The 21794-nt window shown below is 38.6% G+C and overlaps 1 protein-coding gene across 11 annotated transcripts in view; it reads left to right on the plus strand.

Annotated features, from left to right (window-relative positions):
• The window catches only part of SLC25A21 (solute carrier family 25 member 21), a 516014-nt gene that overhangs the window by 366768 nt on the left and 127452 nt on the right, over positions 1–21794 (plus strand). For all 11 annotated transcript variants that reach the window (XM_081547885.1, XM_081547889.1, XM_081547884.1 and 8 more), the window contains one exon: positions 4234–4317. In XM_081547885.1, coding sequence (XP_081404011.1) covers positions 4234–4317 — 84 coding nt within the window. The remainder of the gene's footprint in view (positions 1–4233; positions 4318–21794) is intronic.

A 21794-nucleotide genomic window follows, 5' to 3' on the forward strand; every position in this document is an offset into this window, starting at 1 on the left:
TGCTTCATACTAACATCTATGGTGCAGGAGATTGTAGGGCTGTTTCCTCCCAACTCTAAGAGAGTGCAATACCAGGCTCCCTGGCCCCAGAGCGCATGAGACTGCTGACTCCTGGGCAATGGAGCATAAGGTCTGAGCCACACTCCTTTCCCTGTGTTTCATTCTGACCTGATATTAGGCACTGAATATTTCTTAAGTATTACTCCATTGTCCAATTTGCCAATTGGCAGCAAGTTTTCATTCTAATAAAAAGACGTTACTCAGATGAAGATTCCAGATGTGTCTAAGCTGCTTTTATTAGGACAATGGGAAAGTCCAATCTTTTCTTCTAAACACAATCAGGAGTAGTGTGGCTTTGCCTTTGTAATTTTACAAAGAGTTGTATTACGTAACTGGAAAATTGTCTCCCCGAGCATAGAGAGAATTTGTTAGCACAGAACGCAGCTTGGAAAATGCTGATGTAAAGCCTCAATCCAAGAGAGAAACCTTTTAAGTTGCTGAAATGTAATGGAGAGGAAGAAGGAAATTGCTATTTTACATGATTGGCCAAAATGCACTGTAATTATATCCACTTGAAACAGATTCCTTAGAAGAACTGATAACTCTGTGATCAGAATAAGTCATGTGTAGTGGAACTAAATTCAGCATGGACTTTCTCTGCAGAGAGTAGACATGCCAGTATGTGAGATGTGCAGTAGAAGAGACAGCTGTACTTGCCCTAGCCTGCTTAATGGGACCTCCAGCTGCTTCAGGAGAGTAAGGAATGGTGGGAGGTTTGGTGGAGGAATTAGTGTTTACCATGTCTGCCCATCCTTTTGCACTGCTCTGCAACATAGAGTGTGGACTCGCCTCCTCATGTGATACTGTTTTGATGTTGCCACTCCTGTTTGTAATGATCACAGCATCACTCATCAGACAGATAGCTTCTAAATGGAACACTGCTCAAAGATTTCACCAACTGTCCTTGCTGCCAGTTTTGAAATGGGAGGGTAAAGTTTAATCACAGGACTTCCCTGTAGCTCAACCAGTAAAGAATCTGCCTGCAATGCAGGAGACCAAGGTTTGATCCCTAGGTCAGGAAGATCCTCTGGAGAAGGGAATGGCAGTCCACTTAAGTATTCTTGCCTGGAGAATCCCATGGACAGAGAAGCCTGGCAGGCTACAGTCTGTGGGGTCGCAAAGAGTTGGACATGACTGAGTGACTAAGACACACATACACGCAAAGTTTAATCACATATACTTAACCCAAATATATACTTCTCATTTTCCCTCTTCCCTCCAATGTTTCTGTGTAGTACTATAATATTTTCAGTTGGCCACAGATGGGAGATCATCTCTCCTAAGAGTAATACTAGTGTTTATTCAGCACTAGTAAAACTCATTGCCCGACATGTGATACTCCAAAATATATTCCTAAACATTATTCCTTGCATATGGTAATCATCTATTTGTGTATCTCCTTCACTTAACTATAAGCTTCTAAAGGGCAGGATTATGTCTAATTTTCTTCAAAATGTCCCCAGTAGTGGAGTACCTAATAGTAAGTATTCAAGAATTCATTAACTGAGAATAGTATATTGGAAATATCTGTTTGGATACTGAAAAAAGAAGGAAATCACAACCAGTGAGTGAAATACTAAACTTCCAATAGCCAAGTTAGATAACTAGTTAATTAAGAAATAATTGTACCCTGTGTTTTATTTTTGCATAAGCTAAGAGAGGACCCACTTTGGTATTACTGGAACACGCAGACATCATAGACAAAGCTGTTATCTCTAACCCCATCAGTAAGAGAGGAGCTAAGGTCGATTTTCTTGCCATTAGGATTCACTTACTTTGGTCCTTCTGCTGACTCACAGTTCCTTCTAGGACCGATCACATGACTGTGAGATGGACACAGAGTTAGCTGAAATGCTGAGGAGCAGGAAAAAGCCAAATGCTCTATATTGGTTGCTGGATTGATCTCATAAACACCATCCTCTAACCTGCTCAGGTCTCCACCCACCTTGGGCAGTTGAATGCCACCAGCAGGGTGCTGAAACATCCATCCTAAAGGAAATGCAGGAGGTTGTCGTGGTAGGAGATCTTTTCCTTCACATCTCTTAAGAGGACATCTTTTCCTCTCTCATTTCCCCACTGGAATGCTTCCTCTTTCTTACTCTTTTTGCCTCTCTGAATCCTACAGGAGCAGCTTCAATCCCTTCTGCTTCCTCAGATCCTTCTTGACTCTGCTGAAAACAGTAATTGCTCCCTCTGATGAACACCTGGGCAACTTATGCTGATGCTACTTGACATTTTGGATAGTTTTCCTTATATTATCAGTTTATTTATCTCATTTATCTCATTTATTTATCTCATTTATTTATTGTGCTTCTCAAGAGTGAGGATCATTCCCTGGGTTTTTGTAAAATCCATAGCATCTTATTTCATATGGCAAATATTAAAAAAAAAAAATACTTGGTAATTTGGGAGAAAAGCATCTAGAAAGGAATTTAACAGGAGTTAATGAACTTCGGGGCTTCCCAGGTGGCTCAGTGATAAAGAATTCACCTGCCAATGCAGGAGGCATGGGTTCGATCCCTGAGTTGGGAAGATCCCCTGGAGAAGGAAATTAGAAACCCGCTCCAGTATTGTTGCCTGGGAAATTCCATGGACGGAGGAGCCTGGCAGGCTACACTCCGTGGGGTCAGAAAGAGTTGGACACGGCTGAGTGACTGAGCACACGTGCATGCAAACTTTGGCAATACTAAGTCTAGGACTTACTATTACTGCTTTCTGGGTTGATGAGGATCAAGAGAGGATCACATTAAATGTATCATTTAAAAAACCAGTTTGATTTAAAGAGAAAAAGGATCACCCAACAAGCTCACCTCTTATATGACATTTCTCTTAACCTCCATTCATATTCTGGCATCGTTATCTTCACCCATAATTGCCTTCACCATTGTTCTGCTCTCCATACTCCCATTCTAATCCACCCAATCTGACAATAAATATTTTATTAGGAATTTGTATGTTTCAAGTAATCCACTGGAAGAATCAATTCCCTCATCTTAGGATGGCAACTCTCCTGCACAATCACATTCAGCAACTCTCCACTTTACAAAGTCAAATGTAATCCAGCCTCACTTGCCAGTCTTATCATATACTGTTCTGTCCAACCACTTCAAACAAAGCAAAATAGTCTCTCTTTTCTGTGATGTATGTGTTAGTTTTCCGCTTAATTCCCTGGGGCCTAGAACTATAAAATAAATCACTCTCAGAGGTAGAAGTTGTGATCATGTCATAAATCCAACAATCTGAAAAAAGCATCTCAGAGTAGACACTATTAGAGGCAACTCCAAGGAAGTTGTCCCAACTCCAAGGAAGTTAAACACAAGGGGTAGGCAGACTAAAGAAAACCAAAAATGAAGAGCCAGGATGTAGGAAAATGAGAGCACTTGTCATAAATCTCATTAAGAACAAACCCCCCAGGTAAGATACAAAATAATAAGTTAAGACCTTCATACTGGAAACTTTCACATTTTGAAGGTTAGAATTCTGAGATGCACGATCATACACAAAAAGAAGAAGAAAAAAACAGAATTTTGTTTATTGCACAGAAACTACATGTGGAACACTGTGCTTCTGTGAAAATCCAGGTAATCTGAACTCCTAATGACCAACTCTGCTCCATCATGAAGTTGTGATAGTAAATGGTATCACGGTATGCACTGAACTCTTGCTCCAAACAAGGACTCCTGTCTGCCAGAATGAATTCCAAATTCATAATCAGGATCAAAGTTAGGCCATATTAGCTGCTCTGTATTTTTAACTTTTGTATTAAATTACCATCAAAGAGCACTAATTAAGATAAGAAATAGAGCTACTTATTTGTTTCATATGCATCTTCAGATTTCTGAATTATACATTAAAACAATCTATGACATATGCATGTGATTTTCACAAAGGAAAAAAGCATAATTGCCTCAGGGTGCATCTGCCTAAGAAACAGATGGAAAAACACACTTTTTGCAGTTCTATTAAAGCACAGAGAGATATCATAATTTTAAAGGCTACAAAAATAAGGTAAAGATTATATAAGGCAAATAAATCAGTAAAATATATAGCAAAAGCCAGAATATTTTAGGTTAATCTGAAAAGGCTGAGTCTCCTAAGACTTTGAAAAATGAGAAAAGCCATTTGGCGAAATCCTTAACTTGGATTTTTTTGTTTGTTTGATTTTGTTTCTAGGTTCCAGATTCAGAGATGTGCAACCGATCCAAACAGTTATAAAAGCTTAGGAGACAGCTTTCGAATGATTTTCTGCACAGAAGGGTATGTATGGTTCTTCACACAATCTCTGTGTTGATGTAGGCATTTTAATGTATTACTACATAACACATTTTCTCATTTTGAATGATTTCTTTTCCTAGTCTTAGTAGGGAAAAATATTGAAAAGGGTGTTTTTCTATTTTTGTGCATGTTTTTCCTGATAATACAGTTGAAAATTAAATATGTATATGACAGAAACTCCCTGGAGGAGGGCATGGCAACCCAACTCCAGCATTCTTGCCTGGAGAATCCCATGGACTGAGGAGCCTGAGGGGCTACAGTCCATGGGGTCACAGAGAGTCAGACATGATTGAAGTGACTCAGCACTCATACACACATGATAACTACCTCAAAAAGAATATTAATAATAACCTTTATTAACAATAATTTGATGACTATAGGACAATTTTTAATTTGTGCTGTTAAACCTTTTCAAAGTTCTTATAACTGGAAATGTCTAAATGTGATAGTTTTTTATTTTGTTTCTTAAATATAGTGTCCAAATGTGTTCCTTATTTGCATTCTGGTTTATGAATATTCTATCAAAACATAGTGTTGTCAAAAACTGATGTGTCAAGTTCATCATCTTGTCTATTAGGTGATCAGATAAATAGAATATTTTTGTTACATAAACAAATTGTCTTTGATGTATGATTCAGTTAAAGATTCTATCAAGCATAAATAATTTTACAAAGGATTTTAGATTTGCATTTTGAACTTGTTTTCATAAGAGAATTGGTTGACAATAATAATTATACCAAAATGATAACAGTAGTAATAACAACTAGTATATATTTTGCCTTTACTGTGCACTAGGAATTTTCCATATAGCTCTTTGAGGTAGGTTCTGTGAGCATCCATTCAAGTTAGATGAAGAAACCAAGATTCAGAAAAGTTAATTTTCACATATCTGGTAAATTATGAACCTTGGACTCAAATCAAGTCAACTTTTCCCCAAAGCCCGTGTTCCTAACCTCAGTAGTTCACTATCTTTCTTAGCAGAATTTACTGTGGATACTGTTTTGCTAATTGTTCATTTCAGTTAAACATATGTCATTGATGTTGTTCCATGCCAATATGTTCTTTTGAACAACAGCATAGTAATTTATTTATCTACATACTGCAGTTTGTTAAATTAATCCCCGTTGGTGGCCCACTAGGTTGTTTCCAGATTTTTACTATTAAACAACAGTACAGTATATATTCTTATACTATTTTTCACATTTTTTAATTTCTATTTTTAAAAGTTGCTAGCTATAGACTTATAGGATCAAATGCTATGCACACCTTATATCACATATGTTGCCAAATTATCTTCCAAAAAGTATGTACTGATTTAGTATTTGAGAGTTTTTACTTCTCCATACTCTCTCAAACACTGGACAATATCAATCATTATTTCATATATCTGTTGCTCATGTGCATCTCCTGTTTATAATCTAACAGATAAAAAAGAAAACTGTCATAATAAAATTCCGTTGATGGTAACTGGGGTCAAGCATACTTTTATATCATTGTCATTTTTTCCCATGAATTGCATATTTGTGTCCTTTGCCCATTTCTCTTAGGTTATATATTTTTATTAATTTTTATTAATTTATTTAACTATTATGTAAATTACAAATATTTCTCCTAACTTGCTCTTTGTCTTACAACTATAATATCTTAAACCTTTCAGAAGTTTGTGATCTTTGAAGATTGTGATTTTGTGATTATATCTGTTTTCCTTTGTGATAGCTGATGGCACATTAAAAAAGGACATCCTCAAACCCCAAGATCATAAACATTTACATTCAAATCTTTAATCTATCTGAGATTTGTTTTTAATGTGCAGTGTGGCATATAGGAATCAAATTTTATTTTCAAATGGTTAGTCAACGTCCAAATGCCACTGGTTAAAAATTCTATTCCTTATTCACTAATTAGAAATGCTAGTTTGTTTGTTTTATTAAACTTGCACATATTTATCAGCTAAATTTTCTATTTGGTTTCTCCATTTTCTGTTCTGTTTCATTAATTTCTCTGTCTCTATGCAAGTACCATACTATTTTAGTTATTTTATTTTTAGAGTATTTCCTGAATATGTAGAAACATGGCCTGCAGGATAAAGTCTAAACTCCTTATTAGGTGTACAGAGCCCTTCCTAGGACAGCCTCCCTTCTTCTCCAGGCTCATTCCCCATGCACAGGTCTGTTATATAGCAGGCACCACCCTAATTTACTGAGCCTGTTTTCTATCTCTCCTTTCCCACCCTAAGAATACATTTTGCTAATGGCCATGTCTCACTTCACTCATATTCCCTATGCCCGTGTTTGGCATAGGCAATGGCACCCCACTCCAGTCCTCTTGCCTGGAAAATCCCATGGACGGAGGGGCCTGGTGGGCTGCAGTCCAGGGGATCGCTAAGAGTCGGACACGACTGAGCGACTTCACTTTCACTTTTCACTTTAACGCATTGGAGAAGGAAATGGCAACCCACTCCAGTGTTCTCGCCTGGAGAATCCTAGGGACGAGGGAGCCTGGTGGGCTGCCATCTATGGGGTCGCACAGAGTTGGGCATGACTGAAGCGACTTAGCAGCAGCAGTAGCAGAGATACTCAGTAAAGGTATGTTGAACAAATGAATGAAAGTCATCACCCCAACATCACGATGATGCAAAATGAAGAAGAAAGAAGATAACTCTTGCTACTGACCACTTCCTCTGAAGCGATGAAGGCTGGTTAAATATTTTGAGGTCATCTAATAACAGAGAATCAGCAAATTCTTGTTGTTCCTCTGGCGATGTGGTACCTGTCATTGATATTGTACCTGCATTTATGGAGATTAGTATCAAAACCATGTTCATTTTACCCAATAAATATATATAAAGTTAAAGAAGCCATAGTGTATTATGTAGTCAGTAAAAGTATCTCTTTCCTGTAAAACAATAGTGTCAGCATTACCCAGTTCTGTAAACTGTAACAGATATCTCTGAATAGGATGTGGGAGTTTCTTAGCCAGACTCTTCATTTCAAGTGTGTTTTAGGAAGAATTGGATGTTTCTGCTTTGATATCAAGTAATATAACAAACATACAGTATGTGTGGTCCTTGCATAGTAAAATTGGCCTTTTCCCTCAAGTGTACGTTTAATTGCTTCTAAAGCAAATTGACATTCTTTCTGTAATCCTTTAGATCTGGACACGTTGTTAGCAAAAGTCAGAAAGCTTTTGTCTTAAAGATAGAAATATTTGTAAAAATACAAAAGAAAAAGCTGCTTTTTGATACAGAGCAAGAGCATTTCATAGCTTTAAGTTTAAAAAAAGAAAGAAAAAAAGAAAACCTTTTAACACATGCTGTGTTGAATTTTATTCCTAGTAAAGTTCCTTTTTATTTTCTTAGCTCTTAGAGTACACTCTGCTTTCAAAGACATATTTTTCACTCAGGTACATAGAGGCCAGTTTGGTCTTTGGCCTACAGAGAGGCTAGTGCTAGTCAATTTGACTATTTACATAATTAGGAGAATTCCTCTCTCTTCGTTCTTCTTATCTAACCCCTCACCCCAGTCCCTGCAAGTTAGAAGTTTTGAAAGCTAGTCCTTTTCTGTTGTTTAAAAACATTAAAGTCGGTTAACACACTTAGAATGTGCAGAGTCTCCCATTTCTCTACTCTAAGAAAGTGAATTAGTGCTTGTCACCATTCTTAGAGATGCAGTTCCCCACCTCTCAGACATGAATTCACATTTCTAAGAGAAAATAGCTAAATCTAAATCACATAGATCTGGATCCCTTTACTGCTTCTAAGATTTTTTTTAAAGTATAAATGCATTGTGCTATTATTAAAGGCATAGTTTTTCAACCCAGTTTTACAGAGGTGAAGTTAATTTGTTTTCTTTTGAAAAGGCTTTCAAATTCTAAGTAAGAATTTCTGTTATGTGGAATCATCGTATTCACTTCAGTTCAATCACTCAGTCAAGTCTGACTCTTTGCAACCCCATGGACTGCAGCACGCCAGGCTTCCTGTCCTTCACCAACTCCTGGAGTCTGCTCAAATTCTTGTCCAGGGAGTTGATGATGCTACCCAATCATCTCATGCTCTGTCATCCCCTTCTCCTTGCCTTCAGTCTTTCCCAGCATCAGGGTCTTTTCCAGTGAGTTAGTTCTTTCCATCAGGTGGCCAAAGTATTGGAGCTTCAGCTTCAGCATTAGTCCTTCCGATGAATATTCATGATAGGTTTACTGTGTGATTGACTGGTTTGATCTCCTTGCAATCCAAGGGACTCTCAAGAGTCTTCTCCAACACCACAGTCAAAAGCATCAATTCTTCAACGCTCAGCCTTCCTTATGGTACAACTCTCACATCCATACATGACCACAGGGAAAACCATAGCTTTGACTAGATGGACCTTTGTTGGCAAAGTAATGTCTGTGCTTTTTAATATGCTGTCTAGGTTTTTACTTAGATTTTACTTACTTAGATTTTACCAAAAAGGCTGTCATTGTAGAAAACTCACAGGGAAGGAATTTGTTACTACTGAGAGCACCTCCATCTTCACCGTGATTTTTCATCTTTCTCTGGTTTGGCAAAATAGACTAACAGGTCCATCTACTATAATCATGAGCCCAGAAGACACAAAGATTTAGCCTAGTTGATTAGGTGCCTTCAAAACCAATAATCTTTATTTTGTAAACTCCCCTGGAAAAGAGTAGCTGGTATCTCTATTTACCATGCATTCGGGCATCATACCTAATTTCCTTTTGTTTCAAAGTATCTCGTGCGAGTTCTTCTAGTCTTTGCTGTACTTGTCATTCCTTTAAAGAGAGTGATTGAAATGTTTCCAGATGGGTGAAGGGATTATAAATTTTGCTTAAAAAAATAAATACAAACAGGACTGCCTACCTCCTCACTCTTCTCTGAAAGTATTGCAGGAAAGGGGGGCTACTTCCAAGGCCTGAGAGTGGGCTCTTGGCTAACACCCCGAAATGAATTGTCCAAAGAGACGCATTGCTGACAAAGCAAGAGACTTTATTGGGAAGGGGCACTGGGGTGGAGCTCAGTAGGGTCAGGGAACCCAAGAGAACTGCTCTTCCACGTGGCTCACAGTCTCAGGTTTTATGGTAATCGGGTTAGTTTTTGGTTTGTCTCTGGTCACTCACTCTGACTCAGGGTCATTCCTGGTGGCATGTGCATCGCTCAGCCAAGATGGATTCCAGCAAGAAGGATTCTGGGTGGTTGGTAGGACATGTGGACTGGAGTCTACTCTCTCCTTTTAACCTTTCCCAAATTCTTCCAGTTGGTGGTAGCTTGTTAGTTCCACATTCCTTACCAGAACCTTCTCTTGTAAGATAACTTACGCAAATATTACTATGGTAACTGGTCAGGGCAGTCAGTTTCACTCAGCGGTTCCCCTAACAAAAGCACCTAGTGGCCGTTCTTTCTGACATGAAGAGAAAAGGGAGTTAAACAGAACTTAAGATATTCTGGTGACATAGGTAAAGAAAGATGTGAAAATAATGTTTATTTTCTTCAGCGTACCAGACACTGTGCTAGGGACTTTTTTTATACCTTTATTTCAACACAGCACTAGTCTCAACACAACTCAGCATCATTATGTATTTCTTTATTTTGTGTGAGATAACTGATGATCAGAGAAGTTAACTTGCCCAAAGTCAAACAGGTACTAGTGACATACCATGGTTTTTCCATTACACTGTATCACCTTTCACTAAACACCAAATTTCGTTGTTTATTAAATGAAAAGAAGACAATGTGGAAGTAGTGGCTGTAAACCTCTAATTTTTAAATAGCTTTTCTAAAACCTTTGATATTCCTACCCTCAAATCACATAGCAATTTAAAGCAGTTTTTATCTCTTCCTTCAAGTGAAGTATGAGAGACCAGTAAATGTTCAGTCAACCAAATCCTGTCGATTTTGAGACAGCACCGCAAACCTCTGACAACTGCAGACTCTTAATCTAATCATTGTGCCACCTCTTGCAGAGAGTACCATATCTCTGATGAATTCATGGGTTTCCATCAGTCTGCTCTCCTTCTGCTTGTTCCTTAGTTTTCTTACGAGAAAAATTCTTGGGCATTGGTTTGCCCAAGGCAAATCACTAGGAAACAAGGAGGTCAGATTATACTTAGTTTCAAATGAGAAACATGTTGATTGCTGGTGCCTTCAGAAATATGGTATTCCTCAGAAAGTATTACTGTAGAAAATATGTGGTTGCATTTGGGGGGCATTTGAACTGTGTTTTGTTTCACGATTTGTTTTCTGGTAACCACTGATGTTGCCCCAAGTATCATCTTACAATCAGACCACTTGGTGATTATAATATTTTCTAGTTAAATGACATTTAAGGCCTCGTTTTATGAGCTCCAGCGTAATTGGCTAATTTGGTAAACTCCAGATGTGTGAGACAATGTGCCACTCGTTTAAGGGCCTTTCAGACAGCATAAATGGCACAGCCCCAGGAGGTATAATCACTCCCTCTTGTTTTCATTAAGAAGGGGAATGTGACACAGACAAAGGAAGCGGGATGTCTACAGCTCGAAAGCAACAATAACCAAGTAAGACTTGGACGTTTTCTTTTTACAGGCAGACTCACTCCAAGGTCTTTAGCTTAATTTGTTGTCTAGGTGGGTCTTCCTTTGATATAGTGGTTCACCTAATCTAACAGGGCCAGGTGGTTTTTAAAGTAACAGTGTAAATAGAAAGACCTGCTCCTATTGAAACCCTCTAAGTAAAATGGTGTCTGGAAACTGTCTCTCACTCGCACATAGAAGTGAGGGGAAGCGTTAGATCTCAGGAGACAGTGGAGGAGATAACTCTTCCCACTACCAGAAACTATAGTTATCTGAGCAATCAGCATCCTCACCACCTCAGCCAAGTTCCAACATCACAAGGCCCAGTAGTTGCTGCTGCTTTTTCTCTCTCCTTTCGACCCCCCTTCTCACCCAGCAGAAACCCACTCACCTACCCAGTGTGGCCAAGCTGGAGTAGAGCAGGTGATTCTTGGCCTCAGGTCTCTGGATCCTCAGGCTGGTCCCTCTTATCTGACGACAGATCCGGTGGAGGTCACACATCACTGTGGACTCACTGCCACTTAACAAATGCAGAATTTTCACTCAGATAAATAATTACAGACCATATCCCAGGGTCCTGAGCAGAGAATCCATAGTATAAATCAGTTGTGTGTAGGTCACTGGGTGTTGACTGGGTTTGCAAGCCTGATTTACCCAAGAGAGTTCACTCTTTGGTGGGTACTAGAAGTGCAGTGTGCCTTCTGTGATGAGTTTCCTGGTGCCTTTGAGTACTTTCTCTTCTCTCCTTTTTATTTTACCAAAGCAGCCCTTTTTGGTACCTACTGGACCTCCCTTGTTTTGTTTTCTTTTGTTGCTAGCTTTATTGAGATATATAATTGGTATATAAACTTTCATAAGTTTGAAGTGTACAACGTGATGGTTTGATAGATGTATTTATTGCAAAATAATCACCACAATAGGGCTAGTTAAAACATCCATCACCTCACATAATTACCATTTTTATGTGTGGTGAAAACATTAAAGATCTACTCTCCTAGCAGCTTCCAAGTGTACAATACAATATTGTTGACTATAGTCACCATGCTGTATATTACGTCCCTGCTCCCTTGTTTTTTAGTGGTGATGAGAGAGAAAGCAGATGGTCCCCATTGCTCTTGCCCCCACTTGGCAGAGTTCAGCCCTGGCCTGCCTGGGCTACTTAATGATGGCAGAACAAGTGTCCTCTTTAGCTCAGAAAAAAAGGAAAACAAGAAAAAAAAACACAGCCAGTGAGAGTTTGGAGAGTAAAACTGTACCAAATCTCTTTGGCAAATCTTATAAGTGATCAACCCAGGTCCAGAATGTGGTGTTCAGTAGACTGAAGCTACTGTGTTCTTCCAAGCCTTCTCCTGTTTTAGAAAAAGAGATGATCTCAATTCAGGCATGGGCCTACTATTACTATCCTCTAATGATTCATGTTCCTTTTAAATATAATTTATCAAAGATTTAGTATATTATACTCACAAAGTTTTAGTCATAAAGTATATATGTAATGACGAATCTAGACAGTGTATTAAAAAGCAGAGACATTACTTTGCCTACAAAGATCCTTATAGTCAAAGCTATGGTTTTTCTAGTAGTCACATACAGATGTGAGAGCTGGACAATAAAAAAGGCTGAGCACTGAAGAACTGATGCCTTTGTGGTGCTGGAGAAGACTCTTGAGAGTCCCTTGGATTGCAAGGAGATCCAACAAGCCAATCCTAAAGGAAATCAACCCTGAATACTCATTGGAAGGACTGATGCTGAAGCTGAAGATCCAATACTTTCTCTACCTGATGCAAAGAGCCTACTCATTGGAAAAGACCCTGATGCTGGGAAAGACTGAAGGCAGGAGGAGAAGGGGATGACAGAGGATGAGATGGTTGGATGGCATCACTGACTCAATGGACATGAGTTTGAGCAAACTCTGGAAGTTGGTGAAGGACAGGGAAGCCTGGCATACTGCAGTCCATGAGGCCACAAAGAGTTGGACACTACTAAGCAACTGAACAACAACAATATATGTAATAGCTTTTCACTGAAAGCTTCTGCTAAGAATTTTAAACTCTATTTAGCAATTCAAGATTGAAAACTTTTTAAAAAGTGAGGAGCTTCCCTGATGGCTCAGTGGTAAAGAATCTACCTGCCATTGCAGTTCTTGCAAACTAAGAGTTGCAAGTTGCATCAGTGTATTTTTAACAAATGGATTCAAAACTCACTGAAAGTTTTTACTTAGAAAATATTTAACAAATTAGAAAAAAAAATGTTTCTGTATTTTAAAACTGAGCAAATATGAGAACATTAAAAGTGACAACTGTGCTGTGCTCGGTCGCTTCAGTGGTGTCTGACTCTGTGACCCCATGGACTGTAGCCCGCCAGGCTCCTCTGTCCATGAGATTCTCCAGGCAAGAATGCTGCAGTGGGTTGCCATGCCCTCCTCCAGGGGATCTTCCCAACCTAGGGACTCTTATGTCTCCTGCACTGGCAGGCAAGTTCTTTACCACTGAGCTGCCTGGGAAGCAATCAGTCCCAGGGAAGATGGAAATTCACCAGCTGAATCTCACCAAAGCGTTTGCATAACTTATGGATGGACAGAAACAAACTGTTGCAATTTTGTACGTGCAGCCTATAACGCTCTGGTTCATTTGAATTTACATATTTCAGGAGCTGTTCTTTTCAGCTCTGGCAGCTGAGCATCCAGAGAAGCCCGCTTCTGCAAAGAGCCTGGATGAGGTGTTAGAAGGGACGAGCATCTTTGTTCACACTAGCCTCCTGAAATAGCATCATAATTATTCATCTTAAATTAGTAATAATGTTAAATCGAGTGCAAAATGTTTTTAATAATAAATGAACACTTTGAAAGATTGTTAAAAAAAAAAAAAAAAGAATCTACCTGCCAATGCAGGAGACATGGGTTTGATCCCTGATCTGGAAAGAATCTACATGCTGCAGAGCAACTAAGCCCCTGTGCCACAACTATTGAGCCTGTGCTAGGGAGCCCAGGAGCCACAACTACTGACGCCTGCATGTGCGCATGCTCCACAACAAGAGAAGCCACTGCAACAAAAAGCCTGCAAGCACTGCAAGTAGAGAGTAGCCCCCACTTGCTGTAACTAGAGAAAAACCCATGCAGCAATGAAGACCCAGCACAGCCAAGAATAAATAAATAAATAAATAAAATCATTTTTTAAATGAAAGGTAAGGAGAAAGAATACTGAAGAAGAATCTTTAAAAAAAATAAAGATGTGACATATATATATATATATATATCCATATCCATTGGAATACTACTCAGTCATTTAAAAAGATAAATTATTGCCATTGGATGGACCTTGAGGGTACTGTGCTAAGTGAAATAAGTCATAGAGAGAAAAACAAATACTGTATGATTTCACTTATATGTGGAATATAAAAAACAAAGTAAATAAATGAACAAACCAAACCAAACAAAAACAAACATGCAGACACAGAGAACAGAATAGTGGTTACCAGAAGGGAAGGGACAGTGGGGAAGGCAAAATGGCTAAAGGGAATTGACTCTATGTTGATGGATGGGAACTAAATTTTTGGTGGTGAGCATGCTGTGGTGTATACAGAAGTAGAAAAATAATGTACATATGAAACATACAGTGTTACACATCAATGTTACCTCAAAAAAAATAAATTTGAAAAACAGGCAGTTGAACCACTGGTACATTATTTGGCATTCCTATTTTACCAGATTATTTTACACTGCTGCTGAAGCAAATAGCTGTTGGTTTAAGCTGTATCAGGTTGTAAAGTGGTCTTTGCAATCAAGGTGCGGATAGTGAATTTTCAGAGGACTCAGACAGCAGCATCCTGATGCTTCTATGTCCCAGAATTCTGTTTCCTTTTCTAAATTAGAGATCTTTTGTTCTGTACACTGAGTGACCTTTAAAATGGTTTCAGCTCCTAAATTTCCCTCCTGTCATCACCATAGATTGTTAGCTGACAGTCACACCCCCACCCCCCACCCCAGCCTCACACTAACAATGCTTTCTGACTTACTGACTGGCCTTTGGCAAGGATTTAAGTGTTGCCAAAGAGTAAGTGAAAACGTTTGCAGTGATGTCAGCCCATCATCAAGGTCTGATTAAGAGACCAAACACGGCCATTCTCAGCAAGCAGTGCTGACAAGAAGGAAAGGAGGACCAGTTGTTTGGGTGGAAGTAGTTGTCTTTTGGGAAGGTCGGGGTCTAGATTCAGAGCCCTAGCAGATATTCTTCATGTTTTTATAGACTGTTAATGGGGAGTGAGGGGATTTCATCATCAGTGGGAGATGTCCATTTGAAAATATTTCCAGGCCTTTATTTCAACTTGTTCTGGATTTCTGATAGGCTAGATACGTAGTCACCTTGGGAGGAAAAATATCTTTACAAAAACCAGAATCCTTTCTCTAGGTTGTTAAACTGAACATTTTCAGAGGAGAATGAGAAAGAAAATCTCCAAAAACTCTTATATTTTTGTCTGATTCTCTTATTGTAGAAAATAATTTAGGTATTATTTGATATAGACAAGGTTAAAGGAGTTAATATTTTATCTTCATCATTGATTTCAGCTAGTGTCTCTGACTTTACAGAATTACATCTTTCAATATGCTATCTTTTTGGTAGGAAGTCTTCTATTCCTAGCAATATGAATATTTAAGTTCATTTTATTTTTCTTAGAAAAAGGTGACATAGATTTTTAATATTCTAGAACTCTGTTAAGAAGTTAAAAGCATTGGCAAGATACCTACATACATATGCACACATATATGCATTTAAACTAAATTTAATTGCTTATAGTTTAGATTGTTACATTTTCTCTGTAAATCCCATGGGTCGAATTCTACTGGAGAATCCATCAGTGTGAATTATGACAGGCCTTTACTCAGTTGCTGCTTAGGAATCTGTTTAGTTACCCAGTTACAATGTTCTCAGCCTGTGAATTCTTTGTCTAGTCTCATGTCTCTAGCTTTACGTCTCCTCCAACTCTTTCAGGTGGTTTAAAACTGGAAGAAAGGAAAAGGTTCCGGCTCTGTTGTCATACAGTGGTTATATTCAAAATCACGGTGGCCATTTTTACCCTTTTGTGAAACGTGTCCGTACGTCTTACTTATCTTGATGCTCCACAAGAACCCAGCAGCTAGAAAGGTGGGGAGTATGATGTTTCATTTTCTGGTCAGGAAACTGATAAGAGATGTTAAAAACCTTGCCCAGCATCTCATAGCTGGTGTTTGTTGGGGCAGGCATTCATCCAAGGTCTTCTGCATCCTGTATCATGCTCCCCCTTCTGTCAATAACTTAATAGTAGCATTAGAAATAATAGAAGCAACATCTCAGATTTATACTGTTTCCATTATGAGTTCAAAGCATTGCCACATATCTCACTTGGCTAAAGAGCATCTGGGAGAGATGGTATGGTTGGTTACATTCTACAAACCAGAAAATTTTGGCAGAAAGGAATTTATTGAGATTCCTAGAATAATAGATTGGATCCTAAGATCAGTACTCAAATAATACAAAGGTTTGACTTTTTGAGGACATCTTAGGCAAATGAAATTACAAAAATATATGTTCTTAAGGGTGGTACCATCATCCCATGAAACCACAATAAAGGCTATCAACTCAGAACAGAGCCCTCTCCAAAAGGAAGTTACAATATTAGTTTAGGGTTAAGCCTCACTGCATAAACTAACTCTGTTGTTTGACCTGTTGGTGACTTTGCCTAACTCAACTTGAACATTGAATAATAACCAGGAAAACCTCATGAAACATGAGATAAGGCATTTAACCAAAGTTCCTTGGATGAATTGTCAGATGGGGTGGAAATCATCATATGACTGCAAGATATGTTGAAATATGCGGTCACCAAAACCTAGAACAGATGACAGCCATATGCAGCAGCCTAGTTCTCCTGCTGATAAACACTATGTCCATAATTCTCCTCTGGCCATGGAGAACTCATGGGAAAACAAACCCCTAGTTAGCAGGAATTCTAATGTAGACACAGTCTCAGTGGTAACAAAAAATGAAGTAAAATGTGAGATGAGTTTTGGAAACTGATAGAGTTTGTAAGTATATGTTAAGTGAATGAGTTCTTTGCTTTCCTTACATAAAGTTTTTCCTAAATTGGAAGAATCAAGAACCACAATAAGAGACAATGATGTGCTCTGGTGTCATTACCATTTTGCATCCTTTAAGTTTTCAGTGAACAGCTCAACATGCATTGCAAAATTCAAATTAAATTCCCAGAAGTTGGCACTATTTATAAAAGAACCAAAATTAGAAGAGTATTGCAGTGTGATCCACTAAGCAATAAGACATATCAGTTATGACAAATCTGAGTTCACATATAAAATAGAATATACATTAGATTACAAAACGTTTCCTACCACTTGTTTGCTCCTTAATCCTCGTGATCTGGCTTCCGTCTGCACCCATGTTTACAAACTGCTCTCTCAGAAACCATAGGATTGTTGTTGTTTGGTCACTCAGTCATGTCTGATTCTTTGTGACCCCATGGGCTGCAGCACACCAGGCCTCCCTGTCCATCACCAACTCCTGGAGCTTGTTCAAACTCATGTCCATCGAGTCAGTGATGCCATCCAACCATCTCATCCTCTTGCCCCTTTCTCCTCTTGCCCTCAATCTTTCCCAGCATCAAGGTCTTTTCCAGTGAGTTGGCTCTTCGCATCAGGTGGCAAAAGTATTGAAGCTTCAGCATCAGTCCTTCCAATGGAATATTCAAGGTTGAGTTCCTTTAGGATGGACTGGTTTGATCTCCTTGCAATCCAAGGGACTTTCAACAGTCTTCTCCAACACCACAGTTCAAAAGCTTCAGTTCTTTTGTGCTCAGCCTTCTTTATGGTGCCACTATCACATTTGTACATGACTACTTGAAAAACCATAGCTTTGACTATGATGGACCTTTGCTGGCAAAGTGCTGTCTCTGCTTTTTAATATGCTGTCTAGGTTTGTCATAGCTTTTCTTCCAAGGAACAAGCATCTTCTGATTTCATGGCTGCAGTCACTGACTACAGTGATTTTTGGAGCCCAGGAAAATAAAGTCTGTCACAGTTTTCACTTTCCCTCTATCTATTTGCCATGTAAGATGTGCTATTATTTTAGGTACAATTAGAAAGAAAATGGCTTAAATAACCATTAAACTCCTTGGAGTGATGTGGTGGCTGAAAGTAGAGGGTTTTTAGATTCAAGGGACTCACTGCTGGGTTGTACTGGGCGGGGGGGATTAGTTAGGGAGATTCGAAGGGCTGATGATCCAAGGGAAGGACAAACAATTTACTCCCATTGCTTAGAAGATGTCTGTCTTCACTACTGCACTTATGACACTGCCTGACTGAGGTTTAGTAAGCATGGGGACCTAAAACAGTATAAATAAAAACAAGGGGGAAGTGGGGGGTGGGGGAGGGATAAATTGGAAGATTGGGATTGACATATACACATTACTATATATAATATAAAATAGATAACTAATAAGGACCTACCGTATAGCACAGAGAACACTCCTCGATACTCTGTAATGGCCTATGTGGGAAAAGATCTAAAAAAGAGTAGATAAAGGTGTATGTGTAACTGATTCACTTTGCTATACAGCAGAACACACAACATTTGAAATCAACTATACTCCAAAAAAATTTGAAAATTAAAAATAAAAACCAAATACTCAGGTACATAAAAAGAAGAATTAAAATGAAAGCAAAAGAATGTTTAGAACAGAATCAGAGGCAAATCAAGAGTTAAAATTTTAAAAGGCAATATTAACAAGACTTTCGATTCCAACAACCACAGTAGCTTGTATTGGAAAAGCTCTCCTGCTGAAAACGACTGTAGACTTTGGACAAAATACACAGACTCCTTTTTTAAGACAATAGAGCATCTCCAAACCAGGCAGAACTTGTGAGGAGCTACCAGATCTGAGAGAAAGAAGCCTGTGTCATTGAGCTCTACATTCATTCTGGCTTTTTCCATAAAGGTGTTGCTGAGTCATGAGGGAAAGGGTGGGGGAGGCAGATGAGACCAAGTCTTAGGCAGGAAGAGGAGTCGGAGGTTGGTATTCAGGGCTGGCAAATGGCTGAGACCTGAGAAGCAAAAATCACAAAGAAGAGGGAACTGCAGAGAAGTGAACCCAAAGATCTATAAGCAATTTCACCTTGAGGGATTTGCCAACTCCTAAGCTTCCTGTGAGCAGGAAAAAACTCCAAGAAACTCAGCAAAAACAGACAAGAAATGAGCAGAGATTTCAGCAGCCCCATGATTCTGGTGAGACCAGCCAGGTGGAAGAGTTCTTATAAACACTGAGTTTTCAATTGAAACCCAAAATGTCCACTCTCAATATAGGGATATACCTTAGGAGTAAAACGCAAACATTGTTCCTAACAAAGCCTATATCCAGCCCTCAGAAAGATGAAAGTGACCTGCTAGACTCCTTCTGTATGCTAAAAGAATATTTATTCCTCTTTACCGAGAGATACCACCATCCAGAGGCTCTTTGATTTTTTTAGTGCCAGTGTCCTGTATTCAATAAAAAATTGCAGGGTCTTGGGGGGAAAGACTAAATGACCAGAAATCAAGAGAAACAGAGACAGCAAGTAACTCAAATTTTGGAATTATCAGACAGGGACTTTTAAATTAAACTTAATTTTTACTGTAGTAAAACATACATAAGATAAACTTTGCCATTTTAACCATGTTTAAGTGTACAGTTCAGTGGCATAAAGTATTTATATTTACGTTGTTGTGAAACCATTACCACTATCCATCTCTAAAATTTTTTCATCTTTCCAAACTGAGCTCTGTAACCATTAAACGATAGCTCTTCATTTTTCCTTCCTCGCAGCACCTAGCAAACACATTCTACTTTCTGTGTCTGTGAGTTTGACTACTCTAGGTACTTCATATAAGTAGATCATACAGTATTTGTCTTTTTTGTGATAGGCTTATTTCACTTAGCATGGAGTCTTTAAGATTCGGTCATGCACGTGTCAGAATTTCCTTCCTTTCTAAGGCTGAACAATATCCCATTGTATGTACAGATTGGGCTTCCCTGATGGCTCAGTGGTAAAGAATCTGCCTGCAACACAAGAGCCACAGGAGACGTGGGTTCAATCCCCGGGTCAGGAAGACCCCTTGGAGGAGGGCATGGCAACCCACTCCAGTATTCTTGCCTGGAGAATCCCATGGACAGAAGAGCCTGGCAGGCTACAGTCCATAGAGTCACAAAGAGTTGGACACAACTGAAGCAACTGCACGCACACACTCATGTACAGGTCATATTTTGTTTATTCATATGTCAGTGGACACTGGGCTGTTTTCACATTCTGACTATCATGAACAATGCTGCTATAAATAAAAGTATACAAGTATTTATTCAAATATTAAAAAGACTGTTTAAAAAGATGTAGTAAATATGTTCAAGAAAGTAAAAGACAATATGGAGAATTTCACCAGAGATTTTAAATCTATTTTTTTAATAAAAGACTCACGTGGAAATCTTGAAAAATACTATAACAGAAAATAAGAATTCAATAGGGGGGTTTTCAGTCTGCATGTTACATTGTCAGCATGTAACTTGTTAACTGTTTTATTAGTTCTTAAATATTAAAGGGTATGTTTTATCCTCCCAGTGTGCAATGGTATGTACTCATTTTTACAACTACTTGATTGAATAAGTACAGAAATAATAATAATACATATACTTTTGATGAGGAAGATCACAAAATTTTTTGAAAACTCATTTTAAGTAACCAAAAAGAAAGAAAGTTAAATTTACCAGAAGCCGGGCCCTTTGCTAAGTGCTTTTCATGCAGTAAATTGGTTAACTCTCACAGCAACCTATAGAAAGGAACTATCATTCTTCCCATTTTATAGATAAGACAACCAAGGCCAAAACTTTGTATAACTTGTCCAAGGTTTCATAGGTTGAAGAAATCTGAACCCAGGTGACCTGGATCCAGATCTTTACCTCTACATTATTTAAAAAGAATTAAAAAAAAAAAAAAAAAAACATAGATTGTTCTGCTTTGGCTGACTGGGCTAGGGGCAATTTTTAGAAATAAATGGAAAATTGAGAAACCAAATTGCATAGTGACATCTGCTAGGGCACTAAACTCTTTTTGTAATGTGACCTTTACGTTTTTTCAGATGTTCCTTCTGGACGACGGGGCACTACTTAATGTATTTTGGCATGAGCTCCGTTATGCGTGTTTGACATATAAGAAACACCACCCTAATGAACAGAATGTCCCTCTTTCTCCTGAAGCTCCGCATTGCTCAGGGCCACAAGATACAAACTGTGGGTTTAAAGTTGACACTCTCAATTTCCTCCTTTCATGTTTGTGGATCTCATCTGCAGGATGCTGACATTTTACCTTTCCTACACCCCTGTCTTCACTCCTTCCTCTACCCCATCATCTGTCTTAAATGCTTAATCTTTTTGCTGCACCTAAGAGCATGTTGGCTTTTGATGGCATATCTCTTCCCCAGTGATGGGACATTCCTTGGGGAAATCCATTTTCTTTCAGCCTTGGCAGGGAAGATCATACATTTAGTACATAGAACAAAGAGAGTATTCATCGGGACCTTAAGATTCCCAATGTATTTGCCTTCAGCTCTCTTTTCCTCAAACTCTTTGTTCACCAAGGTTACACCTCTAAGTGCCCCACATCCTATTTTGATGCCTTATTTCGGACTGTCCAATATAAAAGATCTTTCTTTATCTCTCTCCTTTGCTTTCCCTTTCTTTTTTTTTCTTTCTTTCTAGAAAAAAGAACTACTCATTTCAGACAGAATTAAAGTAAATAGAATTAAAAGAACCACTTTTTTGTGATATTATATATAATCATATTAATAAGTATATATTAATTTCTCTCTGGTGTGAGGTCCAGTTCCCTAAAGTTTGCAAAGCTTTTT

The sequence above is a fragment of the Giraffa tippelskirchi genome, chromosome 12 (assembly GCF_054371585.1).
Source record: "Giraffa tippelskirchi isolate mGirTip1 chromosome 12, T2T-mGirTip1v1.2.pri, whole genome shotgun sequence".
Classification (NCBI taxonomy): Eukaryota; Metazoa; Chordata; class Mammalia; order Artiodactyla; family Giraffidae; genus Giraffa; species Giraffa tippelskirchi.